The 15,690-nt window shown below is 44.1% G+C and overlaps 1 protein-coding gene and 1 long non-coding RNA gene across 2 annotated transcripts; one reads left to right on the plus strand and one right to left on the minus strand.

Moving 5' to 3' along the window:
* Nucleotides 1-193: 193 nt before the first annotated feature.
* gpc2 (glypican 2) lies at nt 194-9,326 on the plus strand. Its single transcript, XM_064325885.1, has 11 exons — nt 194-1,111; nt 3,223-3,381; nt 3,755-3,889; nt 4,116-4,291; nt 4,820-4,900; nt 5,307-5,472; nt 5,655-5,785; nt 5,962-6,108; nt 6,316-6,452; nt 6,650-6,822; nt 7,568-9,326. Exons 1-11 carry the CDS (start codon nt 940-942, stop codon nt 7,840-7,842), a joined length of 1,752 nt encoding a protein of 583 aa, XP_064181955.1. The 5' UTR covers nt 194-939; the 3' UTR covers nt 7,843-9,326.
* Nucleotides 9,327-13,611: 4,285 nt separating this feature from the next.
* Nucleotides 13,612-14,816, minus strand: LOC135250063 (uncharacterized). Its single transcript, XR_010328853.1, has 2 exons — nt 14,659-14,816; nt 13,612-13,810 (listed from the first exon to the last, which is right to left on the minus strand). It is a non-coding gene; the product is annotated as an uncharacterized LOC135250063 (long non-coding RNA).
* Nucleotides 14,817-15,690: the final 874 nt, after the last annotated feature.

Below are 15,690 nucleotides of genomic sequence, written 5' to 3' on the forward strand. Positions count from 1 at the left end.
TACATTTTATATGCATTATTTTCTACATTTTGTATAACAACGAACTGCCTGGTCACCGACACATAGCACATTGAATAGATGCTCATCTCAAGGCCAACACCATCAGTTTCACCGGCAGTTAACAGAAGCAAAGCCTTGCGATATGCAAATTACAACATGAATAATGCAAAATCGATCATTTATGATGTCAGCATTGCCTTTTAAAACGCAGCGCTCGCATTGATAATATTCACGAGCATAAATATATAAATTGAATTCGGCGTTATCTTATCTCACGTGCCCAAAGAGTGAACAGTCACATTCAGAGCAAAGAATGAGGACAGGTGATGGGGAGAGTTGATTGTTGTTATAAGGGGTTTGTATGCGCGGCACGTTGCAGTTTTAATTTTTTTGGCTGGGTCAAGCTAAGAACCGCTGCGAATCTAGGACCCGGAGGACCCCCCTCACTTCCACTCCCACACCTAAAGCCCCTCTCGGCCCTCCTCGTGCTGCAAAGCTCATTGTTCCGAGACAGATCGCGAGGCGGAGGGGGCCGACGGCGACTGCCAAATCGTATTCAGACCTGAGCTCTGTCCCATTCATTCACACTCATGCAGGGGTTTGCAACAAAGAAGCTACCGGGGAAATCAGCGACAGCTTTAAGCAAATAGTATTTGGCACTGAAATAGTGATGCTGAACATATAACGCGAGGCAACGTCTGTGTTAGCGACATACGGGGGAAAGAGGATAAAATAAGACATTGTCTTGAGAAACATTTCTTTGTATGGCTTTGAAATAAGCAACTTGCCTTTATTCGGCATTGCTTTTTTATTTAGGCTTCGCACGCGTGTATTGCTTGCATACTTGATTTAATTCATTCCACGATTCGTGTCTCAAGCATCCGACAGCGGTGGTGGTGGCGGCGGCTTCTTAGCAGCTGTACAAGTTCTGTGGCGAGGATGTTTCCCCGACAATCCCCTGGCCAGTACCCACTGGCGATGTTATTTACGTTGGCTGCTCTGGGAGTGACTTGGCGACCGGCAACGGCGGGTCGAAGTTGCACTGAGAGTAGACAGGTGTACGCAGAAAAAGGGTACAACCTTAACACAGCCCCGCTGACGCAGATCTCAGGTAAGATTTCTGCAGATTGTGGAATTTAACACACTCAACAATCGAAATTGTATGTGAAAACGTTTGCAGATTTTAGCCTATATAACCTACCATGCATAGATGAATTTAGCCTATCAATGATGTAATAGTGGCTGTTTATGTAGACAGAAATACAGTGAACGAGGGAGACAGCCAGTGTGGATAGTTAAACAAAGCAAAGGAGTGCATTGTAGGTGTTGTCTTTGTGATGCATGGATGTTACTGGTTTGTCTTGTCTGCCGGTCCACGTCCGCCCAGTAACAAAGCCCCGCCAGCATCTCACTCGCGATTATTGATTAGTGTGACTCACAAAGAGATCATCTTAATCAAAGCCGAGTACATGGTGTGTGTATGTGTGTGTGCATATAAACATATATATATATATATATATATATATAGTACTGCGCAGAAGTCTTAGGCACCCTAGATTTGGTCTTAAATGTTTATTTTTTGTTTTCTGCATTAGTGTGTCAGTAGAAAAGAGCAAATTTGAGATTTCCAAACATGAATTTTCCAAAAAATGAAATTTGACAGATACATTTTTGTATTTTGTTAAATAAAGTAATATTTTAAGTAATAGACTACGTTTCAGATAAGAATTTGATCAAGGGTCTCTGGGATTACCTGGAGAGCCAGAAGCAAGCGAAACAGCCAAAATCTGCAGAAGAACTGTGGAAAGTTCTCCAAAATGCTTGGAACAACCTACCAGCCGATTTTCTTCGGCTGCAGGACAGTGTACCTAAGAGAATTGATGTAGTTTTAAAGGCAAAGGGTGGTCACACCAAACATTAATTTTATTTAGTTTTTAACTATTTACTGCTCTTTATATTATTTTTTCGATAATTTTAACCTTTCATTTAATTAATTTCGAAAGCATCTTAGCTGTACAGTATTTTTTTTTTACAGGTGCCTAAGACTTTTGCACAGTACTGTATATACACACACACACACTGTCAGTCATGGGGAGTTGGTGTGCTTTATGAAGCTTTGTAGACTAAGTAGTACATTGTGGGCGCTTGAAGGTTTGTTCTGGTGTTGGTGAAACGCACATCTGTGCAAACCCCTGTCCGTGTTGACAGTGTCGGTAATAGTTCTCCGTCTGTTTGTATAGCCAGACAACTGTATGCGATAAATATTTCTGTGCCTCTGGGTATTGGAACACTGTGTCAGTAATAGTCCCGTGTCTGCCTGCGTAGATTGCCAGTAGCAGCACTGTGTCGGAGCTTTTGAAAGACGTTGCTAGTCTGTGCTAGCTCCTTGTTCGTCTGTGCATTGACAGACTGTCAGTAAGATCTCTGTGCAGCGAGTGACTCTCGGTACTAGCACTGTGTCTGTACATAAGGCTGTTGTTTGAACAAAAGTATGTCCCCGTTGGTGTGCATGCACGTGTGTGTGTGTGTGTGCATTAGAGAGAGAGAGAGAGAGAGACTATGAGAATGAGGGAAGGGCGTGTGCATGTATATGTGTGTGTGTGTGTGTGTGTGTGTTTAGGCTGCTGGTAATCACTGTCTGAATTTTGGCACTGTCCCGTGGGTCAGGGGAGCAGATGGTAGGGAGATAGAGGGATGATGAGAGGGAGTTTAAAAAAATGGAAATGGAGAGAGATGGGAGGACAAAGGGAAGAATGGAAAGCAGGAAGGGTGGAGATGGGATTGGGAGCTCCTCCGAGGTTGAGATACAGTAAAGTGAGAACAGCTGAATGAAGTTTTGTTCTGTTAACGTGACATGTTAGTTGCACCAGGCTTCAGAGACATTTTAAGTCTAGGGGATGTGTGGGAGAGTTTTTGAGACTGACAAACTGATTCGTGTACACATGTGCATGCATGCACACACGCACACACACACACTCATTTTTGGTGGGGGCTTAGCAGGTACATGCCCACACAGAAAAACAAGTTTCAGGTATAATTACGGGTGCACCAAGTTACCATCTTGGATACCACCAATTTGATTGAAGGAATAGTGGTCATTGGATCCTTTGTAGCCATTTCAATTTTTGTTCTGGTGGTTAAAGGCATCGGTCTGATTGGTTAAAGGGCCAGTCCTGTCGCTTCTTTATTGGCCGACACCTTGTTCCTCTGTGACTGGCCTAGGTGAGCACCTGCGGCTGTGTCCCCAGGATTATACCTGCTGCTCCAGTGTCATGGAAGAGGTGCTGGCCCGCAAGAGTGAGGTCGACTTCCTGTCTGCTATCGATGACACAAGCCAGTTCCTGCTAACCACCTTCACCCAAAGGCATCGCAAATTTGATGGTGAGTGCTGGACAAAGTATTGGGCTGCCCTTAATTTGAACCTGGCACACGGTTGTCCACTTAAATCTTGAATATGATCCTTGGAATTTTTGATTAAGCTTCTAATTTATTTGGATTTGAGTCCTCATGATTTTTGAGAGTACAATGACCAATGAATACACCGGTGTTACATTTGCATGTACATATATTTCAACAGTCCTGCCAGGAATATTAAGATATTTCTTATCACTGTTCAAAGTTTTTAGATGTTGTGGTTAAGCAAAGATATGATAAATCTACATTGAAAGTAGTTTTTGGCGCCCCCTGCAGGGGATTAATTAAACTGCGCTTGGTCCAGATGTTGCTTATTCAGCCCCTCCTTCTCCCCGCTCAGAATTCTTCCGAGAGCTGATTGACCTGGCGGAGAAGTCAATGAATCAGATGTTCACCAAGACGTACGGCAAACTGTACACTCAGAATGCGCGTGTCTTCCAGGACCTGTTTGTCGATCTGCGGCGCTACTACACCGGTTAGTTTTTCCTCTCAGAAATTCAAATTACTCTTGCCAGTTATGCTTGGGAAGATAATGGTTAGACTCCCGTCTGATTCTGCGATAAAGTGATGGTGATGGTAGCATGACTGAACATTGTTCTAAGCCTGTTCCTGAAATGCAGACTCTCTGCAGCATAAGTGCTGTGTAGCACGTTAAGCTGACCCTTACTTTGCTGACTACCCTTCCATCTTTGCACCTGTAGGGGGCAACGTGAGCTTAGGGGAGGTTCTGGCCGAGTTCTGGTCCCACCTGGTGGAGAGGGTGTTCTCATTGGTGAACCCGCAGTACCAGTTCAGTGAGGAGTACCTGGAGTGCGTCAGCAAGCACGCAGAGCAGCTGCAGCCATTCGGGGACCTGCCCCGCAAGCTGCGCATACAGGTGAGAGGTATTACTCATGGAAATGCGGCAAGCTGCGCATACAGGTGAGAGGTATTACTCATGGAAATGCGGCAAGCTGCGCATACAGGTGAGAGGTATTACTCATGGAAATGCGGCAAGCTGCGCATACAGGTGAGAGGTATTACTCATGGAAATGCGGCAAGCTGCGCATACAGGTGAGAGGTATTACTTATGCAAATGAGGCAAGAAGCACATACGTAGAGAAGTGAAGATAGTGATTTCTATCAAATGAGGCAAGAAGCACATACGGGTGAGATGTATTTCTCATACAAATGAAGCAAGCAGCCATACAGGTGAAGTAATGCAAAGACAAAACATACGGTAATGCACAATGAAGCAAGCAGCACATACAGGTGGAACTAACTGCGCATACAGGTGAAATTAACTGTGCATATAGGTGGAATTAACTGCGCATATGGGTGGAATTAACTGCGCATGCAGGTGGAATTAACTGTGCATACGGGGTGAATGCATTGAAGCAAACCTAACTAGGTCTCTGACTTTAAGGTGTCGAGGGCATTCATCGCTTCCAGAGCACTGGTACAGGGTCTGGCCACCGGTCGGGACATTGTCAGCAAGGCAGCCAAGGTGAGTGTGTGTGTGTATGTGTGTGTGCACATCTCTTTCTGGCGCTCACTTTTTGTCGTTTGTGTTTGTTTCATCCTCATCCCTCCACCTTTATTCAGTTTATCAGTGTTTTATGGCCTCTCTCTCTCTCTTTCTTTTGTCCTCTCTCTCCTTCTATTTCTCCCTCTCTTTCCCTCTCTCTCTCTTCTCCCCCTCTCACCCTTCCTTTCCCCTGTCTCTCTTTTTCTGTTTTGTGCATCTCTCTTCTCGGTGTCTTGTTTTCCCTCCCCTCTTCTCCCCTTGCTCTCCCCCTGCTGAGTCCCTCTCACCCTCCTCTCACCCTCCTCTCTCCCTGCTGAGTCCCTCTCACCCTCCTCTCTCCCTGCTGAGTCCCTCTCACCCTCCTCTCTCTCCCTGCTGTGTGCAGCTGAGTGCGGGCGGGGAGTGCGTTCGGGCGCTGATGCGCCAGTGGTACTGCCCCCTGTGCCGCGGGACGCCCTCCTTGCGACCCTGCCGCGGCTTCTGCCTCAACGTGATGAAGGGCTGCCTGGCCAATCAGGCCGACCTGGACTCGGAGTGGAACAACTTCATTGGTGAGAAAAAAAGTGGGGGGGAGGAGACTCTGCTGGTTGGCAGCTTGTCTTTGATACAGATGTTTACATGCAGGGAATTTAGGCAGAAAAAACTAAATGTATTGGTGCTTCAGTGGAATCTTCAAGTGTGGGTTTAATGGAATCTTCCTGCGCCTGTCTGTCTGTCTGTCTGTCTGTCTCAGACGCTCTGGTGCAGGTTTCAGAGAAGCTGGAGGGCCCCTTCAACATGGAGCTGGCGACCGACTCCATCTCAGTGAAGGTGTCCGAAGCCATCATGCACATGCAGGAGAACAGCGTCACGACCTCCACTAAGGTGAGGGGAGTTGCTCAAGGGTACGACGGCAGTCGTACCGAACCTGTGACCTTCAGGCTACAAGACCCGTTCCTTACCCACTCTGCTACACTGCTGCCCCGGGTTGTGGGTAAGAGGGATTGTGGGTAAGTGGTAGCCGGCAGTAAGCGCGCTGTATTCATCCCTCCCCCTCCCAGGTGTTCCAGGGCTGCGGCAGCCCCCGGCCCGCCCCGGGGAGGTCTCGACGCTCGCCCAGGGAGCAGGGGGGCAACAGGAGGCCCTTCCGCACCTACAGCCCCGAGGAGAAGCCCACCACGGCCACCGGGACCAACCTGGACCGCTTGGTGAGGAACGGACGTGGGCCCGCCATTTTGAGGTTGTGTGCTCTTGTCTCTCTGCGCACGTTTTGGGCCCCGGGCCTTAATGCTGGCCGTGTCCTGCTCCAACCCTCCCCCCCCCCCCGCTCCCAAACCCCCGACCCCTCCCCCCAAACCCCCCCCCCCTTCCTCTCCCCAAAACCGCCCCCATGCCCCCACTCCTCCCCTCCCCAGGTTTCGGACCTGAAGGAGCGCCTTCGGCCCATGAGAGGGTTCTGGGTGTCGCTCCCGTACACGATCTGCAACGATGACAAGATGGCCGCCGACCTCACCAACGAAGACCGGTGCTGGAATGGACAGACGAGAGGAAGGTGAGGAAGAACACTTTTGTGTACTTATTGCCCTCTAGTGGTAAAATAACATTACTGCAGGAGGCACTCAGTCAGCCTGCCTCCTCCAGCCAAGAATCTTTTGCTCGATGGTTGTTTTTCAATTCAGCTTCACAGTCAGTATTGTGAGTACATGTGTGTGTGTGTGTGTCCATGTGCTTGTGCATGCGTGTCGCCAGGTACTTACCAGATGTGACAGGGGATGGGCTGGTCAGCCAGATAAATAATCCAGAGGTGGAGGTGGACATTGCCCGGCCAGATGTGCGCATTCGACAGCTTATTATGGAGCTCCGCGTCGCCACCAACAGGCTGAGACACGCACAAACCGGACAGGACACTGACTTCATAGACAGTGAGTAAACACACACACACACACTCACCTGAAAAGACACACGCACAGGCAGTCCTGTAGGGATTACAGTAGAGGACAGGTCAGGCAAATTAATTTTCTGAGCCATTGCGCTCGTCTGTTAACACAGAACCTAACTGGCTGTTTCCCAGTTCAAACCTGGACTAGCGTACTGTACACCAGCACAAGGAAGTCATATGTGACCAGTAGACTATACAAAAGATGTGGCAGCTAGGGAGTTGACAGCTGTTTGTCTTTCAGCTCAAGTTCTTCTGAGGTTGCCATGGGTTACACTTCAGTTTGAGCCACTATGGTATACCGAAGGGAAACAAACGCCCACTTTGGGTCTTCAGTAATCAGATGCTGTCTCTGGCGATGGATGGTCACTAATGCCGTAGGCTTCCTGGCTTGGCTTACTTATGGCGGGTTGTTCAGCTGGCTATATGTAGTTTCAATCTACACAGCACTCAGTCTATCCATACCGGTGTATCTGCGGACACGTGCGGACATTCTGAGAAAGCATTTTAAACTCGATTGTTTCTCCTTGAAAAGAAATGAGTCATAACGTTGATTCCAGAAGTATACACAACGGCACACAGGTCATGATGTGTTTGTTATTTTTCCATGAGAAAGAGGCAAACGGAGGTTCTGGCAAAAAGCCAAAATCCAAACAACGTATGCGTCTCTCTAAATAATAAATCATTCATTATAGTTTCTCTCAAAAACTGATTGCGTTTCTGCTTTGCAGGTGAGGAGGGCAGTGGATCAGGGGGTGGGGCTGGAGGAGAGAGGTACAATGATGACGGGCCGGGCTATGGGCCATACTCTCCGCCCTACGGCAAGACCCCACGTAACCCGTCCGGCCCAAACAAGCCTCCTCGGATCAGGGACAGAACCGGTCCGAAGTGGACCCGGCCAAACCAGGGTCACGGTGGCCCTGTGAAATCAGGGGTCTGCCGGCCAACTGCCTGCGTGGCCACTCTCCTGTTACTGACCGCTTTTGCCGCCCCCCTGTGGAGATAGTCCGCTACTGCACCATCAATTTGGTTGAGATATGAGATGGGTTAATATTTATGACTCATTGTTTTTTTTTTTTTTTTTTTTTTGCAGGAGAGTGATACGCTAATGTGATCTGTTTGTTTGGTTGTCTGGGAGACAACATGTTAGGGGAAGTGAAATAGGACGGACAGAGGCCTCGCTGTCCATTTCAGCACCTGGCCTGCCTTGCTGGCGACAGCTGTATGTGTAACTGAGATGTATTCATGGACTGACTGCCAGTTACATGGGGGTGAATAGCCCAGTCACATGGGGGTGAATAGTTTTCTGTGGGCTTGTCTCATTCTGTAGTGAGGTATACAGTCTGTACAGTCACCAGATGGGGAGAATCACCAATGTAATCTAAAGTTAGGGAACGGTTCTGTCCTGATGTGGGACCAGACCTGTGAGGTGGGCGGCCAATCGGATATCGCCTGAATCTGAAATTCTCTGGAATTGTTCCATCACAGTTTCACTGAGATTAGGTATTTTTAATATAAGGAGGAGGAACAGAAATGAAAAAAGGTTGACAAAATAGTAAATTAGAAATGGAATACATCAGTGAATGCATACATCTTAGATTTATTGTTTCCTAGGGTAGGGGGGAAAATTGATTTAGAAGATGAAAAATCTGGCTTAATTTATCTCACTGTAAACCTGAAATCCTATCTGTGACAGCACTTTCAGCATCAAATTTCAGAGATGCTTTTTGTTATAGGTTAATGACCAAAATGTGAATGCATGCACATTCTAATTTTCAAAGCCCCCTTTGATTTTGTTTTAAGTTATTCACAGCTGTTTGGCTGTGTCTGTCAAAACTAATAACATTCATTAAATCTGTGAAGTTCTGAAATCAGGTAAAATCTTGATAACCAGCCCATAGGAGCACCATAAGCAATCAACTATCAACCATTTTGTAGGAGCACCAAGTTTATAGACTAGCATAAAAATAATTTTCAAACAGTGTCTTGTGATTTTATGCACCTCTTCCATTTAATCTACAACATGGAATGATCTTGATTGGTCAGTGACAGTGTATTTATTCTTAATAATCTTTGTATTGTTGGATTAGCTCTATTTTATTGGTCGGAGGGATTTATATTATGTATTTTTTTTGTTGTTGTTGTTGCTGTGACTCGCTGAGCAATAAGATAAACTCTGACCTCTCGCCTTGTAAATCAGGTGTTAGGCTTAAAATGCCATTTGGTCCAACCCCCAGAAAGGCTTCCACTTGTCAGGGTTTCCTGTGCTCCTGTCTGACAAAATCTCAGGGTGCTTTCATATGTGATCGTAGTAATAAAAATCACCTTTGAAAGAAATGTTCAGATAGCATATGCAGCCTGCCACTGTTTCTTGAGGATTTTGGTTTAATGGAAAATACTGTAGCAAGCACAGTTGTGGGAGGGGGAGCGTTGGGAATGCGAAATGATTTTCCGTTATTTAAGCTTTAGTTGTTGTTCTTGACCCTTGTACCTTTACGGTTTTGCGTTACAATTTGGCGGTTATAGCGAATGTTAGCTAGCTTATTGCCGGCCAGCTAGCTAACGTCAAGACTATTCCCTTCGTCCAGATCGAGTCTCAAACTCGATACCTGGAGGGTCACAGTCTCTGCTGGTTTTCAAGATTTCCTTTCAGTCAGCAGCCATTTTAGGCCTTGCAAACAGGCTTGTTAGCCAAGCAGTGACTTAATATGACACAAGTACCGGGATACATAAAAAACCAGCAGACGCAGTGGTCCTCCAAGATTTGAGTGTGAGATTGCTTTCTAAGTCACACCACAAGTTTTTGCCCTTAGTAGTCTAATGTACAATAAAATAAATAAAAATTAAAAAATAACAAACAAAACAAAAACCAAAAAAATTAAGCTTGTTTATTTTGAAGAGGCTTCACTTGGGGAAGGTGATCACATTTCTTAAAAATAACAATAACTAATAAATAAATAAAAAAAATTAGTGTTTAAAAAATAAAATTTTAGCTTCAAAATTCCCATGCTTATTTATTTGCAGGAGGTAGGTTTATTTGTCAGAACACCAGCAGCCCCCCAGGGTGATGCAGAACTGGCTTTGGCATCACTACCAAATTGAAAGAGGTGGGCGGGGTTGTTGGTAGCATATCACTGTGACTTTTTTACCTAGTAACTGCGTGTGGGAACACCCAAGTAAGTCTAGGCTGCGATCCAAACTTGGGTCCAGCACAGGTCCGTGCACCAGCATAAACACGGTTCTTAGGCTGTGAGACATTTCTTTGACGTCCAAAAATTACGATCAGCCCAACAAGTGGCTTTGTTCTATTGTTACTTGATTTTTTTGTGATTGTAGATTGTCATACTTTTTATGTCTGTGGCGTGATTGTAGATAGTTCTATATGGCTGTTACGTCAGTTCTATGACTGTGTATCCTGACTTAGTCTTAGTCTTAAATCATTTATTTTGCTGTGTGTTTTTGGATGGATTTGGTGATTGTCAGTGTATATGATCCGACCTTGCCGTGGTCACTGGTTGAAGAGGAGTACCAAGTACGTGCGGCGCTTTTGCATGAGAGGGTGCTTACTTTGCGGATGTGCTTCCCGGAAGCGGCATCAACGTGGCACATGAATGATGTCATGGCAGGAGGGTGTGAAAGAGGGAAGGAGAGAGGGAGGTAACGGAGGCCGAATGAAAGAGGGGCAGCTGCGGGGCGACTGAGAACGAGGGAGAAATTTGGAGGGGAGGAGACAGACGGATACGGGTTCACGTGAAGTAGGAAAGTGATGACTGGGGGGAGGTAGGGACAGGGACAGTAGATGGAGAGAGGTGTATGTAAAAATTTGTGTAAGTTGCTCTGGGTAAGAGCGTCTGCTAAATGCCTGTAATGTAATGTGTGGACTTGAGGCGCGTCAGATGTTTGTGTGTAAAAGCACTGTCGTGTAAATAAGATGGTGGACTGTGGCAAGCACATTCTGTTATTTCCTTTCACTGTCTCTCTTTTTTTTTACATGACCGGTCTACTGTATTTCACACCCCCGTTCATCCACTGAGATACACAGACAGGCCCACCCTGCATGCATGTCTCCTACTTTGTATTCCCATACCCTCCCGACTCAATTTAACAAAACCTGGAATTTTTAAAGAGTAATGACCACTGCTGCCTGCCCGGGTGGGTGAACTATCCGCCTCTTCTGATTGCCTGGCCTTTGTGGACACATTGGGCTTCATTCAGGAGACATGCGTAGGGTCATATTTGATCGTAAACTGTGCGTAAGAACATTTCCACAAACATTTCGGCATTCAGAATTTTTTTTTCTTTTTATGTGTCCGTTTCCTTATACTAACACAGGAACAGGATTGTGCATAAAATTTACAAATTGCATTCATCATCTCTTTCCTTTTTGTTCTTAAAAATGTTCCTACAAAAAACCAATATGGGATTCGTGACACGTGCAGTTTTTGTGCGTATCCCAGGTGTATGAGGTGATGAATGCTGACTGTTTGGAAATGTTCTGCACAGTCCTGTTCATGTGATTTGCATAAGGAAACTGACATGAACAAATGCAGATAAGAAAAAAATGATGAATGCCGAAATGTTCTTGGAAACGTTCTTACACGCAGTATACGATGAAATGTGATTGTACACTTTTTTCATTTTGTGAATGAGGCCCATTGCCTCAGACAACTGCTGTCACCAGACACATTGACAAACCTTGATAAACTGTTAATTTGCCATTTTTTATTGGTACAATGGAATTCTTTGTCACAGACTTCAATAAACAGAGGTGGAATGTGGAAAGTCCATGGGTCAGTAAGTTAAAGTCTTGCCGTGTGTTTCTTCCACCCATGAACTCAGCCAGCTGATTTCACTTATGAGTTCCAGCTCCTGGCTGAAGAATTGTGCTCATTTAGAAAATCCAGGTGATTTGAACAAAACACTTTATTTTCTGAACCTGGATTCTCCACCTCTGTGTTTAAAAAAGATAATAGTTATAAAAACTATTTTAAAAAACAGAGTGGGCCTTGAGGCCGTCATACTTTGCATTGTCCTAGCTGACATTACATTGCGTTGTGGATTTAAAATGAAAAAGGTGTGTGCCAAGATTAAAATAATAATGTATGTGTGCGTGGGCCTGTTTGCAGGGTGTGATTTTCACCTTGGGAAACAGCCAGTGAACACTGAATCCCTTGGACATCAATAGGACCACTTTACAGGGTTTTGGGTAAGGTCACAGATTCTTTCAGAACGATGCCACATTCCAGCACTCTTAACAAAATAAGCACAATTTTTGAAAAATGCCTTTTTAAAAAGTGAAAAAAGAGAGTGTAATACAGAGTTGCATTGTTATCAGATGCATTGCAAATCTTGTATGTGAAGCCCATCATTAAAATCTTTCTCTCTCTAATTCCTGAGTTTTCTTTACTGGTGCAGAACTGGATAGGAGGTGCTTTTAAAATATAATGAAAAAAAATGCTTCGGTATGCAATCCCTAAGAAGTTGGACAGTGACACAATTTTAGTTGTTCTGACACTGAACTCCAGCACATTGGATTTGAAATGAAAAACTAAAGTGAAATAGAAATTTAAATCAATCAATCAATCAGACTTTATTTGTATAGCACTTTTCATACAAGTTAAATGTAACACAAAGTGCTTAACACAATACAACAAACCCCCTCCCCCCCACCCCGATTCCATACTCAAAGCAATGATTTTGTAAATTGATAAAACACTCAATAATAACAGCAATCAATAAAACAGGAACTGAGGAACTGATTTCCATCACATTGACGGATGCTTATGTAAATTAATATTTTGTATGTGAATGAATGTAAGCTGCATAAGAGCATCTGCTGACCGTTATAAAGACAGTGGTAGTAATGGAGAAATGTCTTTTGTGTACTGGTTGATTTACAGATGCCATGTTTGTTCACTTTTGTGGACGGAAGTGTGTGAAGGAGATGGAAGGGGCGCTTGTGTCATTTTGGTCAATTAAGCAATCAATGCTGAGCATATAAATGAAACACGCGACACCCTCCTAAAACAGCCTGTTTTTCATGTGAGAAATTCACAGGATAAAATCTTTTTCAAAATGTATTGCAATACATTTTTCTTCTTGAAAACCCCTTATTATCATGTTTGCTAGACTTTGTAGAATAATATAAAATTACAGAAAAAAATGGTATAAAAGGATAATTAATAAACATTCTAAAACATAATAGCTGTTTAATGAGTGTAAAATGTGATGTGGAAAACAAAATGACATCACTTAATACTGTTATACTGGGGTTTTAGCTGAATAGGTGATACTGTGTTATTTGTGCTTATTGTCTGCAAAACTGATTCAATGACTGTACCAACTTAAAAATATGAGAAGAAGCAGGTTGCAGTAAAATCCTTTATTGCAGTGATCTTTATTGCTGTTTGCATTGCAGAATATTAGCAGTTTGGGAAGCATGTTGTTTCAACTGGTTATAAGCTCCAGTTAAATCAGTGGATTTATTTTTGCATAGCTTTTAGCATTTTAACGGCACAGATATCAAATGTGATCTTGACTTATGGAAGATCCGTTTGATAGTGCACAGGTAATCTTTTTTTACAAGCAATCACAATGAATCTTGTTGCGGTGTATGCATGATAGTTGCAAGGGGGCTGCCTTGGTCCTCCTACGTGGCTGCAAATGACCAAATTAAATCGATTTGTCGACTCGTACAGATTATAGACGCCCGGCATGGGGTAGGGTCGCCCCGCACTTCCACAGACCGCAGTGATGGCATTTAGATTGGGTCCAGTGATGAAAGTGTTGACTGGTTTGCAGTGGTTTCCATAGTAGTATGTATTGACAAAATTCATCCTATTATTACAATCTCTAACTGTCATGCCATATAGATAATGCTGATCAGTGAAACTTCTGTATGTTTGGGCAGTCACAGTGCACGCGATGGCCAGGATCAGGAAGAGCAGGGAGAAGGTGGCCTTCATGATTGTACCCTGTGGAAGATGTATGCAATAAGTGCGCATTTGCAAAGAAGAAGTTGAAGAAAAAATGTAAGAAAAAAACAAAGAATCTTAAGATTTCTAGGTGCAGGGCTCAGTTCACAATCAGAAGGCTCCAGCTGACGGGTGATCATGTAAACAGAAGACCTGAGCGATCAAATATTTTGTGTTGCCTAGCAAAAGAAACCATCGTAAAACTGCATGACACCTACAGGAGTGAAACCCATTTCCCTGACTGCAGTGAAACGGCGACTACAGTCTGTTAGTCTAAAAGAATGTGTATCTGAGAATAAGCCCTTGCAGTTTGCCGTTATCAAGAAGAAAAGACTCCAGTGGGCCAAGTACCTTCAACACCGGACCAAGAAAGAAGAGGGAAGAGGCAGATACACATCCTTTTAGACCAGCCGATCAGAGTTGCCTTTTCACTGTATTCAGGGAAACTGGTTTCTCTTTAGTTGCATTGAGTAAAATTTCCTGTAGTTGTGGCGCAGTTCTATGATTGTTTATTTTGCTAGACAACACAAGATATTTGTCTTATGCCTCTTGATCTTCCTAGTTTTCTCCTGTCAACATTACTGCTCATCTGCCGGAACCTTCTGAGTGTATACTGAACACTGAACTTAGAAATCTTAAGCTCCTTTGCAATTTTTTGCTGGGAATAACAATATGTTTACTTGACCCCTCACATCTAAACTTTTTAAAAAACCACAGGCGACCGAATACTTGTAGTCTGTACTATATATATATAATTCAGAATATATACATATGTACATGTACAAATTACTAGGAAGGTCATTCTGCATCTTTTGGTTAAGTTCACTGTAACCTGATAAATTACCAACCTGTTGAACGATGTGTTGGGTTTTGGGTGGGCTCAGGGTGTCCGTCTTCGGGAAATTAATCTCTGCTAACGGTGATCCTCAGATGAAGATGTCTTTCAGATGAGTGTGGCTATCTGACTTTTCTGACCTGACTTTTATACTTTGATGAGGGGGGAGTGGCTACACATACACACAGCATAAGAATCTTCTGAATCTTCACATTCAAAAGCAGTGGAACACAAAAGAATGACATATTTTAACATTTTTACCGTAAGTTGTGTTTGTACACGTTTCATTGGCCTTTTATGTGCCGTTCTATGCCGTTTTGTCCACCACATTTTGCCATTAGCTTCCATTCAGTGGAACCACTGGGCTCACTCAAGCAGCCTTGCTACCATGTTAGGGATTATAATTCTAGAGAAAACAGATTCCTACAAACATACATCTATCACACACACACATACACACACACACACACACTAGCATGACAGCCAAAGGTCAATTAAATGCTGATCTTATAATTCTAGAGAAAACGGAGAAGTGAACGGAGAGAAGTGCCCAGGGTCTAAATACGGGCTACCGGTTTAACAGATTAAACCGGTAGTTCGAGAAACACGCCCTGACCACACACACCATACACTGTTTCTGTATGACAAGCGAAAGAGAAGGAGAAAGAAAGGCATTTAATGAGGGAGAGTCTATAAGAGATTCTAATGTACACACAGTCATGCTCACATGCAAAAGGTGCTCGGAGGGTCATTTTCTATTGTTGCAAGCACTACGCTCAAAGTCAAAAACTATTCTAATACAGTTTTACTGTAGTGTTACTGATTATACTATCTTCTAAAAATATGTTATTATAACGAACAGATCATGCAATTATATTTTGTGGCAGTGGTTTACTGGCAGAAGAATAGTTTTAGGGGCGATATAGCTCAGGAGGTAAGACCGATTGTCTGGCAGTCGGAGGGTTGCCGGTTCAAACCCCGCCCTGGGCATGTTGAAGTGTCCTTGAGCAAGACACCCAACCCCTAACTGCTCTGGCGAATGAGA

Source organism: Anguilla rostrata, chromosome 3 (assembly GCF_018555375.3).
Source record: "Anguilla rostrata isolate EN2019 chromosome 3, ASM1855537v3, whole genome shotgun sequence".
In the NCBI taxonomy this organism is placed as follows: Eukaryota; Metazoa; Chordata; class Actinopteri; order Anguilliformes; family Anguillidae; genus Anguilla; species Anguilla rostrata.

What these genes read in the sequence shown, in the direction of transcription:
- gpc2 (XM_064325885.1), top strand. Translation starts at nt 940, where the DNA reads ATGTTTCCCCGACAATCCCCTGGCCAGTACCCACTGGCGATGTTATTT. An exon ending in CCCGCAAGCTGCGCATACAG is followed by an intron (nt 4,292 to 4,819) that starts GTGAGAGGTATT and finishes TCTGACTTTAAG; the next exon opens with GTGTCGAGGGCATTCATCGC. An exon ending in GCGTCACGACCTCCACTAAG is followed by an intron (nt 5,786 to 5,961) that starts GTGAGGGGAGTT and finishes TCCCCCTCCCAG; the next exon opens with GTGTTCCAGGGCTGCGGCAG.